This window comes from Pinus tabuliformis, chromosome 6, assembly GCF_031772625.1.
Source record: "Pinus tabuliformis cultivar Carrire ecotype Pingquan chromosome 6, CPIR1, whole genome shotgun sequence".
In the NCBI taxonomy this organism is placed as follows: domain Eukaryota; kingdom Viridiplantae; phylum Streptophyta; class Pinopsida; order Pinales; family Pinaceae; genus Pinus; species Pinus tabuliformis.
The window spans coordinates 1,573,354,787-1,573,377,328 of NC_142292.1; the positions used below are offsets into that span (position 1 = coordinate 1,573,354,787).

A 22,542-nucleotide genomic window follows, 5' to 3' on the forward strand; every position below is an offset into this window, starting at 1 on the left:
TGACAGGATGGATTGACAAGGGAGCATGCAGATTTCATGAGATGTCTTGTCATATTGATTGTGTGTGGGGACATAGGGTGATTAACCTACTCTGGCATGAGCTAGTAGGAGGAGGTGGTATTGACAAGCCACAAGACAGGTCATTGCGTGGAGGTAGTGCTCTCTCATTGGTATATTGGACACTAGAGCTACTGAGGATAGGCACAACCGTTAACATGTATGGAGTTAGGTCACTCGGGTTTACTAGGACAGGTGAGGAGATATGTCACGCATCATGGTGATTCCACTAGCAGAGTGGCAGATAGATTGGCACGTGTGGGATGCCTTGTGATGGAGGGTGGTACGATAGTAGGTAGTGGTATTGAGTAGTGCACAGAGGGGTGCAACTAGGTATAGTCGTGTGCTGAGGGGCACAAAGATACATGCTTGTATGCAGGGGACCGTGGAGGTGTTTGGACATATGTAGTGATGTGTGATGCTACCCATGCAAATTTTGGAGCGTTACCTCCAGGGAGATTGCCTGATGGGGACAAAAGGCATGCCATTGGGTGTGGTTCACCCAGGATCGATGAGGAGGCTCACTCAAGACAGTTAGTTGGGACACAAAGTATCCAGAGAGAGTTCTCATCAGTGGCATTTGGTCAAGGCATGAGCTGACAAACACAGGTTTGGGGAGTGCATGGTTTGTTGCAGATGTAGCATATGTTCCACCCTTGAGTTCACACTTAAGGGGATGCATGACACATTTTGGGTGAGGCACTCTGAGGTGTCACAAGAGCATATACAACAGGTGGTTGACCTTTCTTACGAGCGAATGTTTAGTCTCTAGGCAATATCAGGGTGCGCTTCCAAGAGACAAGATAGCAGATCCCACGGTGTGGTATGGCAAGCGCAGGGCAACTTTGCATGCACTAGATTGATTCATGATGTGTGGAGTCTATATATTGATTGCATGCAGGGAGCAGAGATGTGGGGCAGGTGGATTTCAATAGTCGTCAAGATTATGCTGCAGTAGATCTAGTTATTCGACCTAGTGATTTAGTTGGTTGATAGGCCACTCCATTTGGTGAGATGCAGGACCATAGAAGAGGGTGATCTAGATCATTTTGAAGTTTGGGGTTGACACATGCGGGATCGCTGAGTCCTCCATTGTATGGCAGAGACGGGTTTTCCCAATTGCAGCTCAGGATTGGGATTAGCAATTGATGGGTAGATATTGACATCATAGAGATACTTGGGCAAGATGAGCTTGGCGTTTGTCGATATTTCGCCATCAAGTTTCAGGGGAGGGGGATATAGTGTGTGCATGATGGGCAACATGCTGGAGTCAAAATAGCATAGAGACAACACGACGACACACTTCTGAGACTAACATGGGACTTGGGCATCACAGTACTTGACAACTTAACAACCTTTAGGGATGAGATGGCGACTACAGGGCGGTATCACTTAGATCTTCCCTGGGGCTTCAGTGACTTGATGGCATGGGTGACTTCATCAGCATGGCAGGTTGGTTAGCAGGATGATAGCAGGGGAGGTTCATGCAGGAGAGACTTCATCCCTAGAGGGATTGGGTTGTATCTTCGTGAGTTTACTCTTGGAGTACATGAGGTGGACTACTTGGTAGGACAACTTCACGGGGTGTTGGACAGAGTCCTACATTATCATGATGCTCTATTTATTGATAGTGTGCAGAGGGCTTTTGGTATCTATACGTGGCTGGACAACGACTGGAGCAAAGGGTGCTTGACATTGATCAGGATGCCTTGGGATCCTGGTGTCCAAGGATTCCTTCATGATAGGACAATGCAAATATCGGGGCTGACTTAGTGGCACATTTGGGACCCTGGTATTATTGGTGGTGATAGTGGTGATTAATAGTCAGAGAGGGTGCTTGTTCAAACATTGCTTGAGGAGAAACAATTTTTGGTGGGGAGGACTACCTTGTCCCCAATAAATAATTTTCTAAGTAAAATCATCATTTTTGCAATTTTGGTATTAAGAAATATTTTTGGCATATAAAACTTAGGAAAGGTGGGTTATGGAGGCTCCACTTAATTTTTGGAGAAAAGGAGGCTGCAAACATTAGAGAAAAGAAAAATTAAATTTGTAGTGGGATGTGGGGGCCACCCAAAAAGGGGAATTCGAACCCCTTAGGAAAATTGAACCAAGGGAGAAGGAGGCAAAAAGGGAGTTCAAACTAGTGGGGGCCACAAGGAGGAAAGGGAGCAACAATTATAAATAGAGGAGGAGAGCCTCATTTTGACATCTTTGGTCATTTGATAATTCAACAATTAGTTCTCTTGAGTTGCTTAGCCAAGACAACTCATGCTGTTCAGCACAAGGAACTTCCGAGCAGAAATTCCACCCTCATTTAGGAGAACTTCTAGTGTCTTCCTAGTAAGGCAATTTGGAGGGTCCAATTCAAGATTTCCACAGAGCTTTATTGCAGGTATTCACTCAGTTTTGCACATTCCTAGGGCGTAGAGGCATTTCGAGTTGCTCATTGGAAGATCAATTATTGTGGGTTGGAGTTCGACTATTTTGTAGGTGGTTTTCTCTATTGATGTCGGTGATTTTGTAGTGGATTTGCAGGGCTGAGATCAACATTATTTTGTGGGCCAAATTTGTTAATTCTGGTAGTGCATAAAGTCTCCTGAACACAACCTGCAAAAACATTGAGAGAGGTGCTTCGGAAGATAAATTTGTAGAAGAGCATGAGGAAATTTTCAGTGGTGGATTAGGGCCTAATTCAATCATAACAGAACTGTGGGGTGTTTTTTGGCCAAATTGAGCAATTCACACCAGGGGTCGATGGATTCAGTCCAAACCCCTTCTGAGTTTTTGTGGGTTTGGTGAGAGGAGGCTAGGGTTAATTTTGCAGGATTTTTTGAGCACTTTTGAGGGAAAAATTCCCGGTGCCATCCAACAGCTAACAACAAAAAATATTAGAGGAGGGCACAGTTCACTCTGGGACCATTTCCACCACTTGGGTTTGTGAGATATTATTGGGTAGGGGTCGGTGAATTCAGCCCAAACCCTTTTTGGGTTTTTGTGGGTTTGGTAAGAGGATGCTAGGATTAATTTTGCAGAATTTTTTGAGCGCTTTTGAGGGAAAAATTCTTAGTTCCATCCAATAGCGAGCAACAAAAAATATTAGAGGATGGCATAGTTTGCTTTGGGACCATTTCCACCACTTGGGTTTGTGAGATATTTTTGGGTTTTTCTGGGGTTCTTGTGAGGAGGCCGCTTGCCCAGTTTCATCTCATTTCGAGCACTTTACAAAGAAGTTTCTCTAGTCTACATTGGGGTTCTTGCGAGGAGGCTGCTCGCCCAATTTCATCTCATTTCGAGCACTTTACAAAGCAGTTTCTCCAGTCTACTTCCAACATCAGCAAATAATTCTTCTTGGGCATGCACAGTCTTCCTGGGGAATCTTCCCAACATTTGAGCATTGTATTCACACCTGGGTTCTTGTCATAACTTGCAGTAGCAAGTCTAGGTTCCTCTACTCTCATTTGTTGTACTCATATTTACCCATGTTAATATAATGGCTCAAAATTTATGCTCATATTTTAGTGTTTAATGTGTATCGTTGTGCATTTCTAACTTCTATAGCTGTAGCTAGTCCTTTGCTTTTGTTATCTATTGTATTTTTTCGTTTGGAACATTGTAAAGTACAACTACATGTTAGACAAACCAGTGAAAGTACAAAGTGTTGAAAGTGTAGTTTGTTGATACATTTCATTGTAACTTGCAAGTAAAACCAAAACCTTGGGTTGACAAATTTAATGCAGGCTTGTTACTTGCCTTGCTATTTGAAAGGTAATTAAAATGGATATTACTAATTTGGAGCATGAAAAGCATTTTTCTGTTGTTGATAACTTAAAGAAGAAATCAACATTGCCAAGACAAGAATAACATTCATAAGTGCCACAACAAAATAGGGTGTTGGAGAATTTTGAAAACACTATGTGATGAAAATATTTGTTTCTTTGTTATACTAAAGTGTAGGATGAATCTAATGCCCTAAATTTGAAAATTAACCAGATAGTAGAATTTAATGCCCTAAATTTGATAATTAACCAAACAAACTTAATGATCAGATTCCATAATTATCCAGATAGTCAATTTTAACCAGAATCTAACAACTTAAATGAATAAAAATACCTGGAAATCCGTTTGAAGGTGTTTTTGGTCTATTGTTGTTCTCGCTATTGCTACCAAACCAACCGTTTCCTCCCAGCTCAATCTGGGACCAACCTATCCGGTTCCCTGATCCAAAAGATTTCGAAATTGAGGTCTTCTGGCCCCCGTGCCCAAAGCTCCAAGAAGAATTGCTCAATCTTCCTCTTTGTCTGTGACTTTCTCGGCATTTCCTTCTTTGTCTGTGAAAGACCAAAAACTCTTCCCCCCTCTATGCCCTCTTTGTCCTCCTTATAACCCCCAAAGCATCACCGCCTTCCTAATTTTAATAAGATTTTCTGCACCTTTTGTCGGTCACTTGGTATCTTGAAGAGTTTGATGAGGCGGTCCCATTTTATAGGTGTAATGAGTGATGGTCTTAAGTTCAACATTTATTTAATTCATGAGACCACATAGTATTAAGATTTTTTTCAATTTCTTAATACTTTTTATTAAGCTTACACTTTTACTAAAATTTATTAATTTAGTAGTAAGTACCCACATATATTAGAATGTATAGGAATATTGATTTAATTCATATCTTAATTTAAGATATTAATTTAATTCATTTCTTTAGAATGAACTATTAATATTGTTTGGGAATTAATTATTAAAATGACAATACCATATGTCCTTTCCAACATATTTATATAGTTTCTTTTTAGTTAATATAGTATATATAGTTTCTTTTAGTTACTATAATAAATAATAATTATAATTCCCTTATATTTTCTATAATCCATTGTATTTACTTTATTTTGGAATAATATTTTAATTATATATTATGATGGTGGTATACATATCAAGTACCCCACTCAATATATTCATTATATTATGGTGAGTTAGGTATTCACTTCACAAATCAATTCTTTAACCTATACTTAGACATTTTCTAATATCAACTAGTATGTATACAAGTGCGGTACATGCGATGCATACATATGTAGCTATCATATGCATGTCTCGTATGCATGCTAATATTTTTATGCTACTTTTAATTAAAGATGAGTTATTATATACACCCCTCCTTCAGGAAATTTCGTTTCGAAGTTAGGGTTTATATAGTATATTATTAACTATTTAGCGATTACTATAATCACATAAGGATTGTGTTTCGTGATTGAATTCTCATTTAATGTGAGGACATTCTAAAATTTGTATTTTGAACATTTAAAGGTTTACAACTCTAGTAGTCATGCCCAACCCCCAACTGAGCTCCCAAGCTATTCTAGAATCATCCTATTCTTCCTAATCTCTTCCGCTCCCATCCTATCTGTCCTCTACTGGAATATGCCATAGTGTCAACTATACTGACCTAACCATTCATAAACCCCAAGGGTGATAGTATCGACTAAATCAACCTAATTTTTCAGTAGGTATCTGACAGTCATCATCACATGTCTAGGGGAACATGACTCACACAGTGCTCCCATGACTCCAGTTTTTGGAAGATAAACAGTGGGCAACACCTCCACCCTCCCTAGTAGGACTAGGGTCAACAACCTATCATGGAATCTCATTGAGTCTCAATTGTTCTTGGAGCTTTGGGCACGAGGGCCAGAAGACCTCTGGATTTGGGAACCGAGTAGGTTGATCCTAGATAGGCTGGGAGGAAATGGTTGGTTTGGTAGCAAGAGCGGGAGCAACAATAGAGAAAAAACACCTTCAAACAGATTTCCAAGTATTTTTCTGCATTTAAATCGTTAAATTATGGTTAAAATTGACTGTTTGGTTAATTATGGAATCTGAGCATTAAGTTTTGATAATTGTCTGCTTAATTGTCAAATTTAGGGCATTAAATTGTGTTATCTCGTTAATTTTCAAATTTAAGGCGTTAGATTCACACTGTGGGATGAAAATATTTGTCATCTTTGTAATCCTAAGGTGTAGGATAAAAAAACACTTTTACAGTGTGTCCACACTAGATATCAATTTCAAAATATTTATAACACGACCAATCTTCCTGACCCATTAACTCATAAAAGGAATGGAGATTTAGGAAAGTTTCTTTCTAGTTTATTGTTTAAGAAAATGAAATGTTAAAGAAAACCGATTAATTTCTTATCCTTTTTCTTATGCTTTTATAGAAAAAAAATGGTCTGTGTGGATGGTAACAATCATCATCATCATTAAAGTGCCATTTTCCTGCAGATATGATATTCTGTGAGGCTAGAAACTCTTAGACAAAGGTTGACTTGATCTACTTGGGTGAAGTCTATGTACTAGAGTTAACATGGGCTCCTATTTGGGGATAATATTTCCTTGTAGGGTGCTGAGAACTCCAAAATATGATCCACAATAATAACTTTTAGAAGAAGCAAGAAATGAACTGAAAACTAACCTTGGTGAATGGTTGCTTGCTGTTTGATTTTGGGACCTTCAAGATATACTTGTAAAGGGTTTATGAGTGCTGATTCTAGATGAAGTAACGTAACTTGATATTCTAAGAGTCAGTCATATATGTTTTCTGGACTTATGAATAAGATACCTAAGTCACATTTTTTTCATTAATGAAATTATTGCTGTCGAATATTTTTCACCTAGTCGTATTATTAATATGCAATCTGTGTTGCATTTCTAAGCTATTTTTCCACAAAGGTCCCCTTGTTTAGCAATATTGCCTTTCAAATAAATATTTTGTGACTCTTTTTGTATAATGGTATTCACAACATATTGCAATGCAATCAGCTAGTTATGTAAATATTACTTCATGTTTTTGTGTCTGACCTTCCTTTCCTGCTTGCAGGTTTATGATGGCTAGTGACGGGGTTGCAAAGAGGGCTATTGTTCAAGAGGTTAGTTCTCATGGCTAAGAGTTGTACATTGATCATTAGACTAATAAGCTCCTGGTTGTAAAACGCACTTGTATAATTTAGAAGCTTGTCTGAATCATTTCTAAGATGGGTATTGGAAAAATTAGCATTCTGCACATGCACAAATCAATCCATCTAGAATCCAGAGAATGAAAATGTCTTGATTACTTTTCTAATTTCATACCCTTGTTACCAAAAGTTCGATGTTTGTCACTAATTTGAATACAAAAGAGGGCTGCATTTTGTTCTTGTAAATTGCAAAATGAAAACTAGAGTCTTCATACAAACATAATAGGCATAAAATATCCTTACCCAGTGAGTGTAGTTGTTGTTGATAGCATACAAACCTTTAACAATTGGCAATGTTGCATAAGAAGTGTTCCCCATCCTTGGGGGACATGATCCCTACATTTGCATGCCCTTGGGGAATGTGGTGGGATGTCCTTGTTTGCAAAGGGACAAATTTTGAGGACATTGGAGACTTTGTCCTCATTCCCTAGATGTTTCTTGTTTGTTATCAATGTAAGTTGTCCCTCAGAAAAGTTCCAAGGGAGGTCGATGACCACTTAGGCAAATTGGATCATTGTCATGTATGCCCTTGTGCTTCTAGGTTAGTGCTTTTTTGAACTGGGTGGGGATTCCTTACAAAAGATGTACTTCCTCCAGTCTATACAGCCCAACCAAAAATAACACCTAGAAGATCTCTATCCTCTAGATTGGATGATTGCCAGTTTTGTGTATCCACTCCTCCATCTTCCTCCTCTGCCTCAAAGTTCCAAATAGAAAAATATCCTGAACATAATGGACAACACCAAGATTGTCAAGAATGTGTAAAACAATTGTTGCCAGATATTAAGAGTTTTACACTTCCAAGAGCTCAAAGTGAAATAATTGCCAAAGTAAATGAAAGGCATTTAGAACCAAGAAATTCCAGGAGAACATTTAAGAATGGTACATTAAAGTCAGACTTTCAGTGGATTCAAATGAGGAATTTGACAGATCCAGAACAGAGTGAAGCAGAGAAAATGCAAAACTTCACAAACTATCAGATAGTTTGTATGTTACAAAATATTGATGATATAGCCAAAGATGTCCTTGAAATCAAAGAACATATTAAGAAATTACATGTTGGTTATAATGAAATATTAGGAGTACAAAATGGGCACAAGCAGTCATTGAATGATATACAGTCCAATATGGGGATAATTTCGAAATCCCTAGATCATTTGCAGAATGCTATTTTGAAATCTCATTCACCCCCCAGGTATAGAGAAGTTGATTTGACTAGCTCAAAGTTTTCTACAACCTCAAGCTCTAATCAACCTCAAGATGGTATTAGAAGCTTACTTTTTAAAGGAATTGAAAATGTCAGCATCCCAGAATTTGAAAAGATCAGTAAAGGAATACTTTTAGCTAGAGAAAAAACAGATTTGATGAAAGAAAGAGTGAAAGGATTTCCCTCTGTTGAAAGTCTAAGATTACCAAAGAATTATGTTAGTCTTAAGACTTTGATAGAAAATGGCCAACCATCTACTCCCCAAATTTTGGCCATGTCAGGTGTTACTTCCAGGACACCAGGAGAACAGACCCAAGGGGAATCTAGTTCAAAAAGAGAAAGGACTGAACCCTTTTTCTTCCAAAATAAAGGAAGCAAAAATCCTAATGATACATCTGCACATGAAGCAGCAGCAACTAGTCCATTTTCAAGATACAGAGAAAATTTGCAGTCGGTTAATATCAGATTTGATAATCCTAGTACAAAAGGATATGGTAATACTTTATTGGTAAATATTGATTGTTTACCACATGATGAAGTTATTACTACTCTTCATAATCTGCATGCATGGGCACTTCAAAGAAAAGCAGAAACCAAGGCGGACTGGTCAGACGTAGTTACTCAAATTGCTTGGTCTTTCACTGGAATTTTGAAACAATGGTGGGAAAAGTTATCAGAAACATACAAAAATCAGATACATGAACATATTGATGATCCATTAAAAGCATTATTTGATGCCTTAGCACATGAATTTGTAGGTGTTGTTCCTGAAGATTATGCCCATCATTCCCAACTATTCTTGTCTCAGAGGTTATGCAATATAGATCATTTGCATGATTATTACTGTGTGATGCAAAAGTTGCTATACCAAGCATCTGATCCTCATAACGTTGCATATTTACGATACTATATTGCATCCATGCCAGGAAAGATTCCAGATTTGATTGATCATTATTTTCAATTAAATAAAATTCAGATTGAAAATATATCTTTTGCTGCTCTACATCAGTTGATTGTTACTATATTACAAAAGGAATGTGCTACAGAAAAGGCAAAGAAAAATTTCAAGAAACAAATGCATTTCAGCACAAAATTATGTAACAATTTTGCAGAAACATATGACTTTGGATGTCACAGTAAGATGAAAAGAAAAGCTGCTAAGAAACATTGCTTTTGTAAGTCAGATAAATCTACTTACAAGAGAAAAGGTTATTATCCAAAGTACAATTCTAAGCGCAGAAGGATGGTATTCAGGAAAAGAGCAAAACCTTCTAAGAAAGTTACTTGCTTTATCTGTGGAAAAGAAGGACATTTTGCTAATAACTGCAAAGAGAAGAAGAACAAAAAATAGGTAAAGGTCATGGATATATTCTCCAATATCCACAATCCCCAAGATTGGGATCTCATATCCCATTCTGATGGAGAATACTTTGAAATATCCAGCAACTCAGATTCTTCAGATGATGATTTACCTGATATCAGGAGGATAAGTTTAAATTCTGACTCTTCTGATTCTGATGAAACATTCATTCCTGATATTAAGATGTTTCATTTCAGTTCTTCAGATACATTGCAGGCACAAATAGAAAAGGTAAAAACTCAGCTGTCACAACTGGATCCCACTCAGCTGACAGTGAAAAGAAGATTGACAGAAAAACTTGAAGGCTTAGAAAAACAACTGCCTTCAACCAGAAATAAAATTGTTTTTAAGAATGAAGAATTTATCCAGAAAGAGTTTGATTCAAAATTCCAGCCTCTGAAGATCAAAGAAGATATTTATGATTCAGGTATGGAAGAAATCAATACTGTCAAAAAAGAAATTGGAAAAATAGAATCATCAATACAGCATATCAGAAATGAAATGATTCAGTTATCTTCCAAATTGCAATATCTCCTTGCTGAATATGATGATCAAAATTCTAAATTGGCAAAACTATTGCTAAAAGAAGTCTCAGAGGAAGAAATGCCTATGAAATCAAAATATGTTGATTTGGTAAATATTTTAGGCATTGATGATAGAATGGTTATTCCTATAAATATTAAGTTGCCAAAAATAAAGGAATACACTCTTGATGCTCAGATAGACTCAGGCGCTATGAGCAGTTGTTGTAAGTATGGAGCTATTCCTGCATACTATTGGCAGCCCACAAAGATTGCTTTTAGAGCTGTTAATAAAGAGCTAATGGAGATAAATCATATAGCTCTTGATTTTTCGATATATTTAGGTGATGTTCCTGCATATGTCACCTTGTACAGTTATGATACAGGTTCTGATGTTTTATTGGGTCAAGATTTCCTCAAAAGATTTCTCCCAGTAACATTTGCAAAAGATTTAGTTGTTCTGACTACTTGTGAAGGTCCAGTTACACTCCCAGCCAAAAGTGACTATCAAGTTAATGTTTAGCCCAATTAAGGAGATCATCTCCAAAATAGTCTGCAAGATCTTTCAAAGATCCAAAAGATAATTAAGAATGCAGATCTACATGGTCAGAAAATCCTCAAAGGTATTTCTGAAAAACTTAGAAATGATTGTACAACTAACAGGCCAGATGCATTTTGGACCAGAGAGAAATATTTCGTAGCCTTGCCTTATAAAGAAGGATATGTACCTTGTCCCCAAAAAGCAAGCGCTAATTATATGAGTCCTAAAGAGCAAGAATTGTGCAAGCAGGAGATTACTCAACTTTTAGAACAAAAGCTTATTGAACCATGCAAAAGTCCATGGGCATGTCCAACATTTTATGTTAACAAGCACAGTGAGCAGAAAAGAGGGAAGAAAAGGCTAGTCATCAACTACAAAGTTTTAAATGAAGCACTCATGCCAATAAGGTATCTTGATCTTAAGAGTGGATTTTGGAAAATTGGCATTCTCCAAGAAGATAGATTTAAAACAGCCTTTACAGTCCCACATGGTCAATATCAGTGGACAATTATGCCATTCGGGTTAAGAAATGCCCCATCAGAATTTCAGAAACACATGGAAGATATTTTCGGGCAGGAAGAGTATATAATTGTATATATTGATGACCTTCTTGTGTTTAGTAGAGATGTAAATACTCATAAGATTCATTTAGAAAAGTTCTATAATCTGGTGTACAAGCATGGATTGGTCCTCTCAGACAGAAGAAAAATTTCAGATTGGAAAAGTCAGAATTGACTACTTAGGTCTACACATTGAGCAAGGACATATTCAGCTTCAGCCTCATGTCCTCATGAATCTTCTCAAATTTCCAGACATCATTCTAGATATCAAAACTCTGCAAAGATTCTTAGGTTGCTTAAATTATATCAGACAATTTTATGAGAAGCAATCTGATGATACCAAGATACTGCAACAAAGACTCAAAAAACGAAAGGTTGAATGGAATCAGCAAATGACAGTTGCAGTGAAAAATATCAAGAATAAAATCCAGGAATTGCCAAATTTAAAACTTCTAGACACTAATCTGCCTTTTATTCTTGAAACAGATGCTTCAGATCATACTTGGGCAACAGTCTTATTGCAGAAGCATGGTAGAAAAGAATTGGTGTGCGCATATGCTTCAGGATCCTTTGATGATATTGAAACCAAATATCCCTCTTCTCATAGAGAGATTCTAGCAGTAAAGAAAGGAATCAAAAGGTTTCATTTGTTTTTGAAGAGCGTCAAATTTATTGTAAGAACAGATCTTAAGCATATGAAGGGCATATTGTCTAACAAAAGATTGCTTGAACAAGGAAACACAAGGGTTTTGAGATGGGCACTCTGGTTGGAAGGATTTGAATTTGACATTGTTTACAAGTCTGGAGCAGAAAACTATCTAGCAGATATGCTCACCAGAGAAGGAGCTACAGATGTCAAAGAAATCAAAATGTTCAGACCTTTGCATCAAGGAGAAGCATCTACAAGCAAAAATCCTAAAGAGTCCAGTCCAGTCAGAGTATGTCATCAATGTAAATATGAGTTTTGTTATAACTTCTTCATGCCTTTGCCATTTGCCATTGCCTTGCATCACAACTTCTTCATGCCATCTCTGTTCTGCTGTCATGTTACTATCACTTCTTCATTGGAGCATATCACACCTCCTCTACATTAACATTGCAAAATACCTCTTGCTGTTCTGAAACATACATCAACAATCTTTGGGACATACCTTAGCATCACAACATGTTAAGTGGTTGTCATTGATGTCAACCCAAGCAGCACCAGGGGTTGCCCCGCCTTTTGTCACTCAATATGACATGGCAATTCATGGAATCTCATGTTGGGATCCTTCTAGACAGATTCTCCTCGACAATATGTTTTTGGTGGTGTGTGGCATGCCACATAGTTCTTCATGGTTTGAAAGTATTCTCGTTTGAAGTTTGAAACCCCAGTTGATGGGCTAAGTCCCCATGAGATGGTCTCATTGTTCATATTCGTTATGTTAATATAGGTTGTCATTGATGTCAATATGGCACTAGCCGTGATGGCAAATATTCTTGAGATGCCTAGTTCCAAATGATGATGTCATAACTCTTGTTTGAAGAAGATGTCAAACCACGAAGATGTCAAGCAACTAATGAAGAAGTCTTGCCCAAACAAGTCCTTGAACTAACTATAATGTTGCTGAGTGCCAATCATGTGCCTTGATTGGTGATCTAGACCTTAGGTGCCAATATACAAGCCTTTGAAGTGGAGGACTATAATTGATGAAATCATACACATGATAATGTCATACTCTTTAAAGAATGACCACACTTTGACATAATTGGAAGACTACTTTGGTGTCTTTGACAAATTAATGAAGGCTGCACTATGACATATTACTGCACTATCATTGAATACATGATGCTACATGTTCATTATGATGCTGGATACTATTAAGATGACATTATTGGTGCAATACAATGGAGAAGCCATGCTGTCCCAAAACATTCCTCATACTATTCCAAATATTTTATGCACAGAAATTTAAGGACAGTCACAAAGAAAATCAATTTTCACTACCTTAGTGGCAGCCTCTCAATGTGATTCCTACACCATCTTATAAATCATAATTTTTAGCTTTCCAACGATCTATTACTCAGCCCAAATCTCCAAGCGGTTTGAAAGTTATTGATTTTTCAAATTAAGGATATAACTTCTGGACAGTAAGCCAGCCTGCCTCTATTAGACATGACCGTTCAAGTTCTTGAAGAAGGATATATATAGGAGGTCAGACCTCCTTTTCTAGCACCCAAAAAAAAGAGTTCAAAACACAGAAGAACAATGAGATAAGGGTACGGTGAAGGAATATGACAACGGATAATTTCTTAGGACTTGGTTTTGTATATTGGTTGCTGTAGCAGTAATATACTAATATATTTACTATATGGTGGACAGAACATTGTTTAGCAGGCTTGGACTGTGTGTGTGCATCCTCCTATACAAGCCTCAGATACAATTTACAGTGGTTATGTTTTAGTGACATATTTGGACTGTGTTCTTATATAAATTTTTGGACTGTGGGTTTGCACCTTCAAGCTGTGAAGTGTTCTTTCCAGCGAGGTAATACTCCTGGCTAAAGTACAACGTTTATTAATACAATGTGATAGTGTGGACAGTATGGTGTGTGGAGCTTTCTTTTGTGAACTGTGCAGTGCTCACTAATATAGTGTTCTATTCCTTGATGATAGCAAAAATTGGTGCATACTCCTGTATACAGCGTGCTATTCATTGGTGATTGCAGTGCTTGGACTATTCATTGGCTGCAGTATCTCTTTGGACAACAGTAACATCCTGGGAAGAAAAACTAGAAGCATCTATTGGAGCAGTGTGATAATTATACCAAGATTCTTGAAAGGTGGATCAAAATTGGTGCAGCATGGTGCCAGAATATTTTTGCTAAAGTTTTGGAACAGTAAGGACATTGGTGAAGCTGTGGTGCAGTACTAAAATCTTGGTGCAGCATGGTCCGTTGGACAGTGGTGTAGTGTGGTTCTAGGATTATCATTACTGAAGTCTTGGTGCAGCATGGTGCATTGGACAGTGGTGTAGTGTGGTGCAAGGATTGTCATTGCTGAAGTCTTGGTGCAACATGGTGCGTTGGACAGTGGTGTAGTGTGGTGCAAGGATTGTCATTGCTGAAGTCTTGGTGCAGAATGGTGCGTTGGACAATGGTGCAGTATGGTGCAGAGTTGATGGTGCAGATTGGGTGATGAAGAATGGTGCAGTGTAGCAGGCTTAGTGTAGCATAGTGAAGAGACCTTGAAGACATCTTGAAGCACCCATTGAAGAGCTTGTGGAGAAATCTCCTGTTGGGCAAAACATTGTGAAGACTCCCTTGAAAAGTTCTTGAAGAAGCCCTTGAAGGGGCTTAAAGCAGGTGCAGAACTTGGACTGCCTTTTGCAAACACCTTGAAGATCTTGAAGATAATGTTGAAGACCATGATGCATTAGCCATCATGAGGTGACTTGGAGATTTTGCTTGGGTATAATGAAGAGCAATGGTGACACCTTCTATGAGACAAGGTTGTCATTGATTATGTAGTGTGGAGACTACAGTGAAGCTGAAGATTGACAGGGCTCGGTGAAGAAGACTTTGGGAGCCGTAAGTTACTACCAAACATATCTTGACGAAGTATTGTAGTGGGTTGGAGCCCAAGAGGTTGGAGCCTCGAAAAGACAAGGTTGGTGCCTTGGAGGATAGGGTTGGAGCCCTAGAGGATCGGTGTCCTCAAGAAACTAGGTTGGAGTCTGTACCAGAGAAGGATTGGTTCCCTAGGGGTTGGAGCCCCTAAACGCAAGGTCAGTGCCTTGAGAAGATAAGATAAGGTCAGAGCCTCACAAAAGACAAAGTTGGTGCTTGGAAACAGGTTGGATCCTGGGAGATTGAATATCAATGTCTTCATCAAGGGTTGGAGCTCTATATACATTACATTTGATTCATTGTAAAGATTATATTAATAAAAGCATTTATTCCCATTGTTCATTTTGTGTTCCAAATATAAGTGATCTAACTGGTAAAGTAACAATTGAAAAGAAATACTGATTCACCCCCCTAGTATTTCCAACAATTGGTATTAGAACCAGTACCTTCACTCAAAGCCTAACATCTTGAAGGTTGATCCTTAGAACACAAATTGCAAAGCCAAGGAAGAAAGTCTCCAATCCTCCTAAAGATGTGTCTCCTTCAACCACCGAAATTGAAGTCAATAAATTTGTGAATTCTCCATTGTTCAATGGAAAACTTTGATATATGGGAGGCAAGAATGAGGAATTTATTAAAGATTCAAGGCATTGAAGTCTGGAAATCGGTGATTACTGATAGCATGATGGATGGAGAATCCAAGGAACATAATATAAGAGCAATGAAAGAAATCTTGAATGGGCTACCTGATTCTATGAAGGCGAATTTTGAAAAATGTTGGTGATCTTGACCTTACGTGCCAATATACAAGCCTTTGAAGTGGAGGACTATAATTGATGAAATCATACACATGATAATGTCATACTCTTTAAAGAATGACCACACTTTGACATCACTGGAAGACTACTTTGGTGTCTTTGACAAGTTAATGAAGGTCGCACTATGACATATTACTGCACTATCATTGAATACATGATGCTGGATACTATTATGATGACATTATTGGTGCAAAACAATGGAGAAGCCATGCTGTCCCAAAACATTCCTCATACCGTTCCAAATATTTTATGCACAAAAATTTAAGGAAATTCACAAAGAAAATTAATTTTCACTACCTTAGAGGCAGCCTCTAAATGTGATTCCTACACCATCTTATAAAGCATATTTTTAGCTTTCCAACAAGCTATTACTCAGCCCAAATCTCCAAGCGGTTTGAAAGTTATTGATTTTTCAAATTAAGGATATAATTTTTGGTCAGTAAGCCGACCTGAACATGTCAATTCATGTCGGCCTGCCTCTATTAGACATGACCGTTCAAGTTCTTGAAGAAGGGTATATATAGGAGCTCGGACCTCCTTTTCTAGCACCCCAAAAAAAAAGAGTTCAGAACACAGAAGAACAACGAGATAAGGGTACAGTGAAGGAATATGACAACGGATAATTTTTTAGGACTTGGTTTTGTATATTGGTTGTTGTAGCAGTAATATACTAATATATTTACTACACGGTGGACAAAACATTGTTTAGCAGGCTCGGACTATGTGTGTGCATCCTCCTATACAAGCCTCAGATACAATTTATAGTGGCTATGTTTTAGTGACATATTTGGACTGTGTTCTTATATAAATTTTCGGACTGTGGGTCTGCACCTTCAAGCTGTGAAGTGTTCTTTCAAGCGAGGTAATACTCCCGGCTACAATACAATGTTTATTAATATAGTGTGACAGTGTGGACAGTATGGTGTGTGGAGCTTTCTTTTGTGAACTGTGCGGTGCTCACTAATATAGTGTGCTATTGCTTGATGATTGCAAACATTGGTGCATACCCCTGTATACCACATGCTATTCATTGGTGATTGCAGTGCTTGGACTATTCATTGATTGTAGTATCTCTTTGGACAACAGTAACATCCCGGGAAGAAAAAATAGAAGCATCTATTGGAGCAGTGTGATAATTATACCAGTATTCTTGAAAGGTGGATCAAAATTGGTGTAGCATGGTGCGAGAATATTTTTGTTGAAGTTTTGGTACAGTATGGACATTGGTGAAGCTGTGGTGCAGAAGTCGTGGTGCAGTACTAAAATCTTGGTGCAGCATGGTCCGTTGGATAGTGGTGTAGTGTGGTGCAATGATTATCATTGCTGAAGTCTTGGTGCTGCATGGTGTGCTGGACAGTGGTGTAGTGTGGTGCAAGGATTGTCATTATTGAAGTCTTGGTTCAGCATGGTGAGTTGGACAGTGGTGTAGTGTGGTGCAAGGATTGTCATTACTGAAGTCTTGGTGCAAAATGGTGTGTTAGACAGTGGTGCAGTATGGTGCAGATTGGGTGATGAAGAATGGTGTAGTGTAGCATAGTGAAGAGACCTTGAAGACATCTTGAAGGGCCTGTTGAAGAGCTTATGGAGAAATCTCTTGTTGGGCAAAACACTGTGAAGACTACCTTGAAAAGTTTTTGAAGAAGCCCTTGAAGGGGCTTAAAGCAGGTGCAGAACTTGGACTGCTTTTTTGCAAACACCTTGAAGATCTTGAAGTTAATGTCAAAGACCATGATGCATTAGCCATCATGAGGTTACCTGGAGATTTTGCTTGGGTATAATGAAGAGCAATGGTGATACCTTCTTTGAGACAAGGTTGTCATTGATTATGTAGCGTGAAGACTACAATGAAGCTGAAGATTGACAAGGCGCAGTGAAGAAGACTTTGGGAGCCGTAAGTTACTACCAAACACATCTTGACGAAGTATTGCAGTGGGTTGGAGCCCAAGAGGTTGGAGCCTTAGAAAGACAAGGTTGGTGCCTTGAAGGATAGGGTTGGAGTCCTAGAGGATCGGTGTCCTCAAGAAACCAGGTCAGAGCCTGTACTAGAGAAGGGTTGGTGCCTCTAAATGCAAGGTCGGTGCCTTGAGGAGATACGGTCGGTGCCCTAGAGGTTGGAGCCTCACAAAAGACCAAGGTGGTGCTTGGCAACAGGTTGGAGCCTTGGAGATTGAAGATCGGTGTCTTCATCAAGGGTTGGAGCCATATATACATTACACTTGATTCATTGTAAAGATTATATTAATAAAAGCATTTATTCCCATTGTTCATTTTGTGTTCTAAACATAAGTGATCTAACTGGTAAAAGTAACAATTGAAAAGCAATAATGATTCACCCCCCCAATATTTCCAACCGTTAGTCATTAAGGGTTATTTATTATTATAAATAAGGTCATAATCCTAAGATAGGGTTTTACATTATTCCTCATCCTTAGGAGGTGCAATTAACCATTTAGCAATTAAAGAAAATCCATAATTGCTCCCTCAAGGCTAGTGGCCTTCTTGACTTAGGAATCAAGGCACTTATTGTCTGAATTTTAAATGTTTTTAAGAATGATCATCTATTTAGGTAGCCCTCCAATGTTTATTTTTGTGCCCTTTCTTGTCCTAATATACTCCAACGTTCACATTATAGAAGCCCCTTATAGGTCTATAAATAAGACATCAATCTCCCTCCAATTGTAATGAAGATTAATGCATTATCTTGAGAAAATATACTCTGAAATTTTTGGCCACCCTAGAGCTAATAATGCAGGAATTACAGTTGGTTAGGAGTCAGTTCTGTTTAGTCCTAGTGGTTCACTTTATTGCAGGTATTTTTGGTGCAGGATCTGAGTTCAGGAAGAGCGTGTTTCAAGAGTTAACCTTAGGCTCTTGTTTGGAGGTCTCGGCCTAGGTCTTTGGTCTTTTGCTGCGACAGGAAGAGCGAGTTAGGGTTGTGTATTAGCTAACAGGATCTTGGCAAAAGAATACATGTACAGTGCATTCTTTTGGTACAGATCTGTGGCATAAGTCAAGGTAAGGTTTGTGGTTTTACTTTGGATTTGTTTCGTGCTAACTGATTACAGGTGGAAGGCCATTAAGGGAGCCTCATATCACAGGTCAGTCTTTTGTAATTACAATTATAGGTCGTCATTAGAATTAGGTCCTGTAGCATACTTTTCTTTGGTTCTTTTAGGTCTGTTTAGGGTTCATTTTAGGTTCATTTTAGGTTTGTTTAGGGCTCATTTTAGGTCTGGTTAGAGCAAATTTTTGGCTTGTTCTAGGTCTGATTAGGGCTAGTTTCAAGTCTGCTTGTAGAGTGTAGTTCATGACAACCTCTGTGGTTCGGTGTTGTAGCATCCTTTAGGAATGATCACAGCGCCAAGGTAAGTCTTGATTAAATTTCCCTTGTATTGCAGGTGGAGGACATCACGGACCAAGTCAGTTTGTTTTGTATTCAAATGATATTTAGCGTTAGTTAGAACTTAGGACTGCATTAATTGTGGATTTAGTTGCAGAGTCCACATCAAGAATCTGGTATACTTGATATCTTTCTATTTGCAGGAGAAATAAAGCATCTTGGTTTAGGGTTCTTTGATTTGTTTCTTCTTTTGGGAATTGGGATTTGTTGGGCATTTTCTTTTGCAGGAACAATTGGCACAAGACACCTACAGCGTCTGTTGTCAAAAGCCTGTATTGAAGTATCTCCATGCTGTAAATACTAAATCCTATAGCATTGGGTTGACAGCTAGCAAGATCTAATATCAAGGACAGAACAATGACTTCAAGGGCAGTATGGAAGAGTAGATCTTTCATTGAAGGCAAGGCTAACTACCACAAGCAGTGAAGTAGAGTATGAAGGTTCAGTACAACTTATAAGTGTGCAACATCAAGGATAAGCAGGCAGTGTAGTCCATCATCCTTGACAACTTCCTACAGCAAGTCTCATCGTCAACATCAAGGACAATATGTACATCAGTTGTCAAGTTTTGTAAAACATTGTAAAGAGTCTGTACTATTGTACAAGAAGAAGTTGATTTTATTTCGGGATAAGTGTTTGGTCTGCAATTGGTGCAGGGGTTGTGGTCCTAAGATTTGTTGAGTCAAGGGTAGTTGAGTCTAGAGTTGTTAGTCAGTCAAAACAAAAATCATGGTATATCATTATAAGTGGACCATTGTCCCTGGTACAGGAGTCCACAATTTTTTTTTTAATTTTTGTTTATCTAGGGTGGTAGGGAGGTGCTAGGGAGGTGGTTGAAGTCACCGTTAGGTGGGTGCTTGAAAACACGTTAGGGTGGTGCTAAAGCAAGTTGGTGCTCGCTAGGGTGTTGGTTCATCCATTTAGCTGATTGTTGATAAAACCTAGGGCGTTGGGGCGTCTCTCCAACGGGCGCTGGAGGAGAATGATTTTCTAGAGTTTTAGGGATTTGTAGCTTTTTTCCTCAATTGGGTAGAAGATTTAAAGAACTTATTAGAAAAGCGTTCGATGGTTTTTGACCCAGAGCGGGTTTTCCACCTAAAAATTCTTGTGTTCATTGTGTATTGTTTATTTACTATTTTGAATACTGCTGAAGAATAACTAATGTTTAGAGAAGATTAATTAATTGTAAGAAATACTGATTCACCCTGCCACCCCCCTTCCCTCCCCTCCGAAACACTGATTCACCTTGCCACCCCCCTTCTCTCCCCTCCCTCTCAGTATTTCCAACACAACACACCTTAGCATCAAGCAAGCATAATGACAATAACATCACAACATCATATCATATGCAATCACAACATATGCAAGCAACATATTACAACACCAATCTCAGAATCACAACACCCTTTGCACCATACCTTGCTGCTTTGCAAGCATTAACCACATGTCATCAACTTAAATTGTGCATACATCAACTGACCCTTTGCCATCAACAAATAGCTCATGTGTTGCCAGGACCTGAAGCTTGGATGATCCAAACATTAATGCCATAACCTTCTAGTTTTTCAGCTTTGGACACCATGGCAACAAATCCTTTTCATATTTAAAGAGAAAGAGTCTTCGGTTTGATTCGTTATAATTTATGTGATGGCTAGACGCAAAGCAAGTGTAGTCATGCATAGGGGGTTGAAAAAAGAAAATCCATAGGCAAAAGATAAAGTAAATTTGTTTTTGTTTAAAAAAATGACAACCATTAGCAGTTGCCAAGAAAAAATAATAGAGTCCGAGCCTCATGGTGTGGGTGGACCCATGCAGTGCAAGTACAACATGAGGCAGTCACTGTAGTGGAATTGAGCTGCCACAGATTGTCGACAAAAAAAGAAACATGACCATGGATCTACTTATTGGTGTGAATAATGCAAGAAATGGCGAGAAGATTGATCACTATTCCTAAATTATGAAGGAACTTGCAAAATTTTGTAGTGTCAATAAGAGCATCACCACATCCTGAAATGAAAAGTAATCATTTTTGCTGATGTCGATTACCAGAGAATTGTTGGTGTTTCCTCGTATGCTTCGTCGCTCCAATGTTATCTATCCATTCTTTTGAAGTGTAGGAGGATCAATATGTAGAGTACACAACCATTTGTGCATTATAATATGGGATCCATTACATGCTACATGACCTTTATATGAGGTTCGACAAGTAAATTAGGGTTTATAATTTTGGAACCCCTAGAAAAAGATCTTAGAAATATGGTGATCCAAGAAAACCCTAATTCTATTTTGTAAGATAAAATGCCACTAGCCAATAATTGTTGGACTAGCTAAGAGAATTGAGAGAGTAAGGTTCACATTCTCTTTGATATCATGTTGAGATTTTTAAAAGAGTCGAGAGGAGAATTGATGGAACTAAAACTCACCCAAACTTTGGGAGTTGATGGAACTAAATCTCACCCAAATTTCCATAAGTCTACTATAGATAGTGCAAAGGCCAAGCACGTGTGTGGAAAAAAATTGCAAAAGTGCACTAAACGAATTGTTATCTGACCAAATCACAAAAACATAAGAAGAGATAGATCAACTCCTTGATAATAAGCCACTTCGAGGGGGCAACCTCCTTTTACATCACATAAATGAACTCTTCTTGGATGATTCAAATGACAAATCTTCCTTAGTGTATAAGGAGTCTAAAGGTTCAAAACATAATTAGGGCCTCATAACAATAATAATATAAGGGCACAACGATAACAATAGTGGTCTTCTATGGGTCACAACAATAACAATATAGGGGCTACACTAGTATTATTGGGACCTAACATGCCCCTCCTTCAAATATGTGTTGTCCTTAACACTTGAGTAGTTTTCGATGCTTCTGTATAAAATACTCATCCTCCCATGTGGAATCTTCAGTAGGTAAGTTCTTTCACTTAATGAGATACTCTAAAATTAATCAATTTTGTCGCTGTTGGATTCTTGTTTCCATGATTGCTTCAGGCTCCAATATGATTTTTCCTTCCTCGTCAAGTTCTGGCAATATAGTTTGAACTGGGAACTTATCACCTATAACCTTCTTTAAGCATGAAACATGTAAAATTTGGTGTACTTGCGAAGATGCAGACAACTCCAAATTGTATGCCATAGTACCTGTTAGGCTATTACCCACCACATGTGGGTGACTCCCATAGGAGAAATTTTTCTCTTAGATGGTCCTCAGTCGGTAGCTAACAACCCCTTGCAACCACCAGATAGCTCGATGTGCCATCACCTTCGACACCTGAGCCAACCATTATGCTCCCTTGCCCATCTGTTATGATTGTATGTTTGAAGGTGGGCCTTTCGACCTCGAAGGTATGATGTTCATTATGTAGTTGGGTATTTTTGCTTACTTATCATGGATACTTTTGGGCATGGATTGGTGGGGGGATTCAACAGAAAGAATGGGCTTGGTTTGTACCCT

At 38.3% G+C, this 22,542-nt stretch overlaps 1 protein-coding gene across 2 annotated transcripts in view; it reads left to right on the top strand.

Annotated features, from left to right (window-relative positions):
* Window positions 1-22,542, top strand: part of LOC149264800 (S-adenosyl-L-methionine-dependent methyltransferases superfamily protein) — a 367,999-nt gene that overhangs the window by 186,403 nt on the left and 159,054 nt on the right. For both annotated transcript variants that reach the window (XM_089428875.1, XM_089428867.1), the window contains exon 9: window positions 6,932-6,980. In XM_089428875.1, coding sequence (XP_089285001.1) covers window positions 6,932-6,980 — 49 coding nt within the window. The remainder of the gene's footprint in view (window positions 1-6,931; window positions 6,981-22,542) is intronic.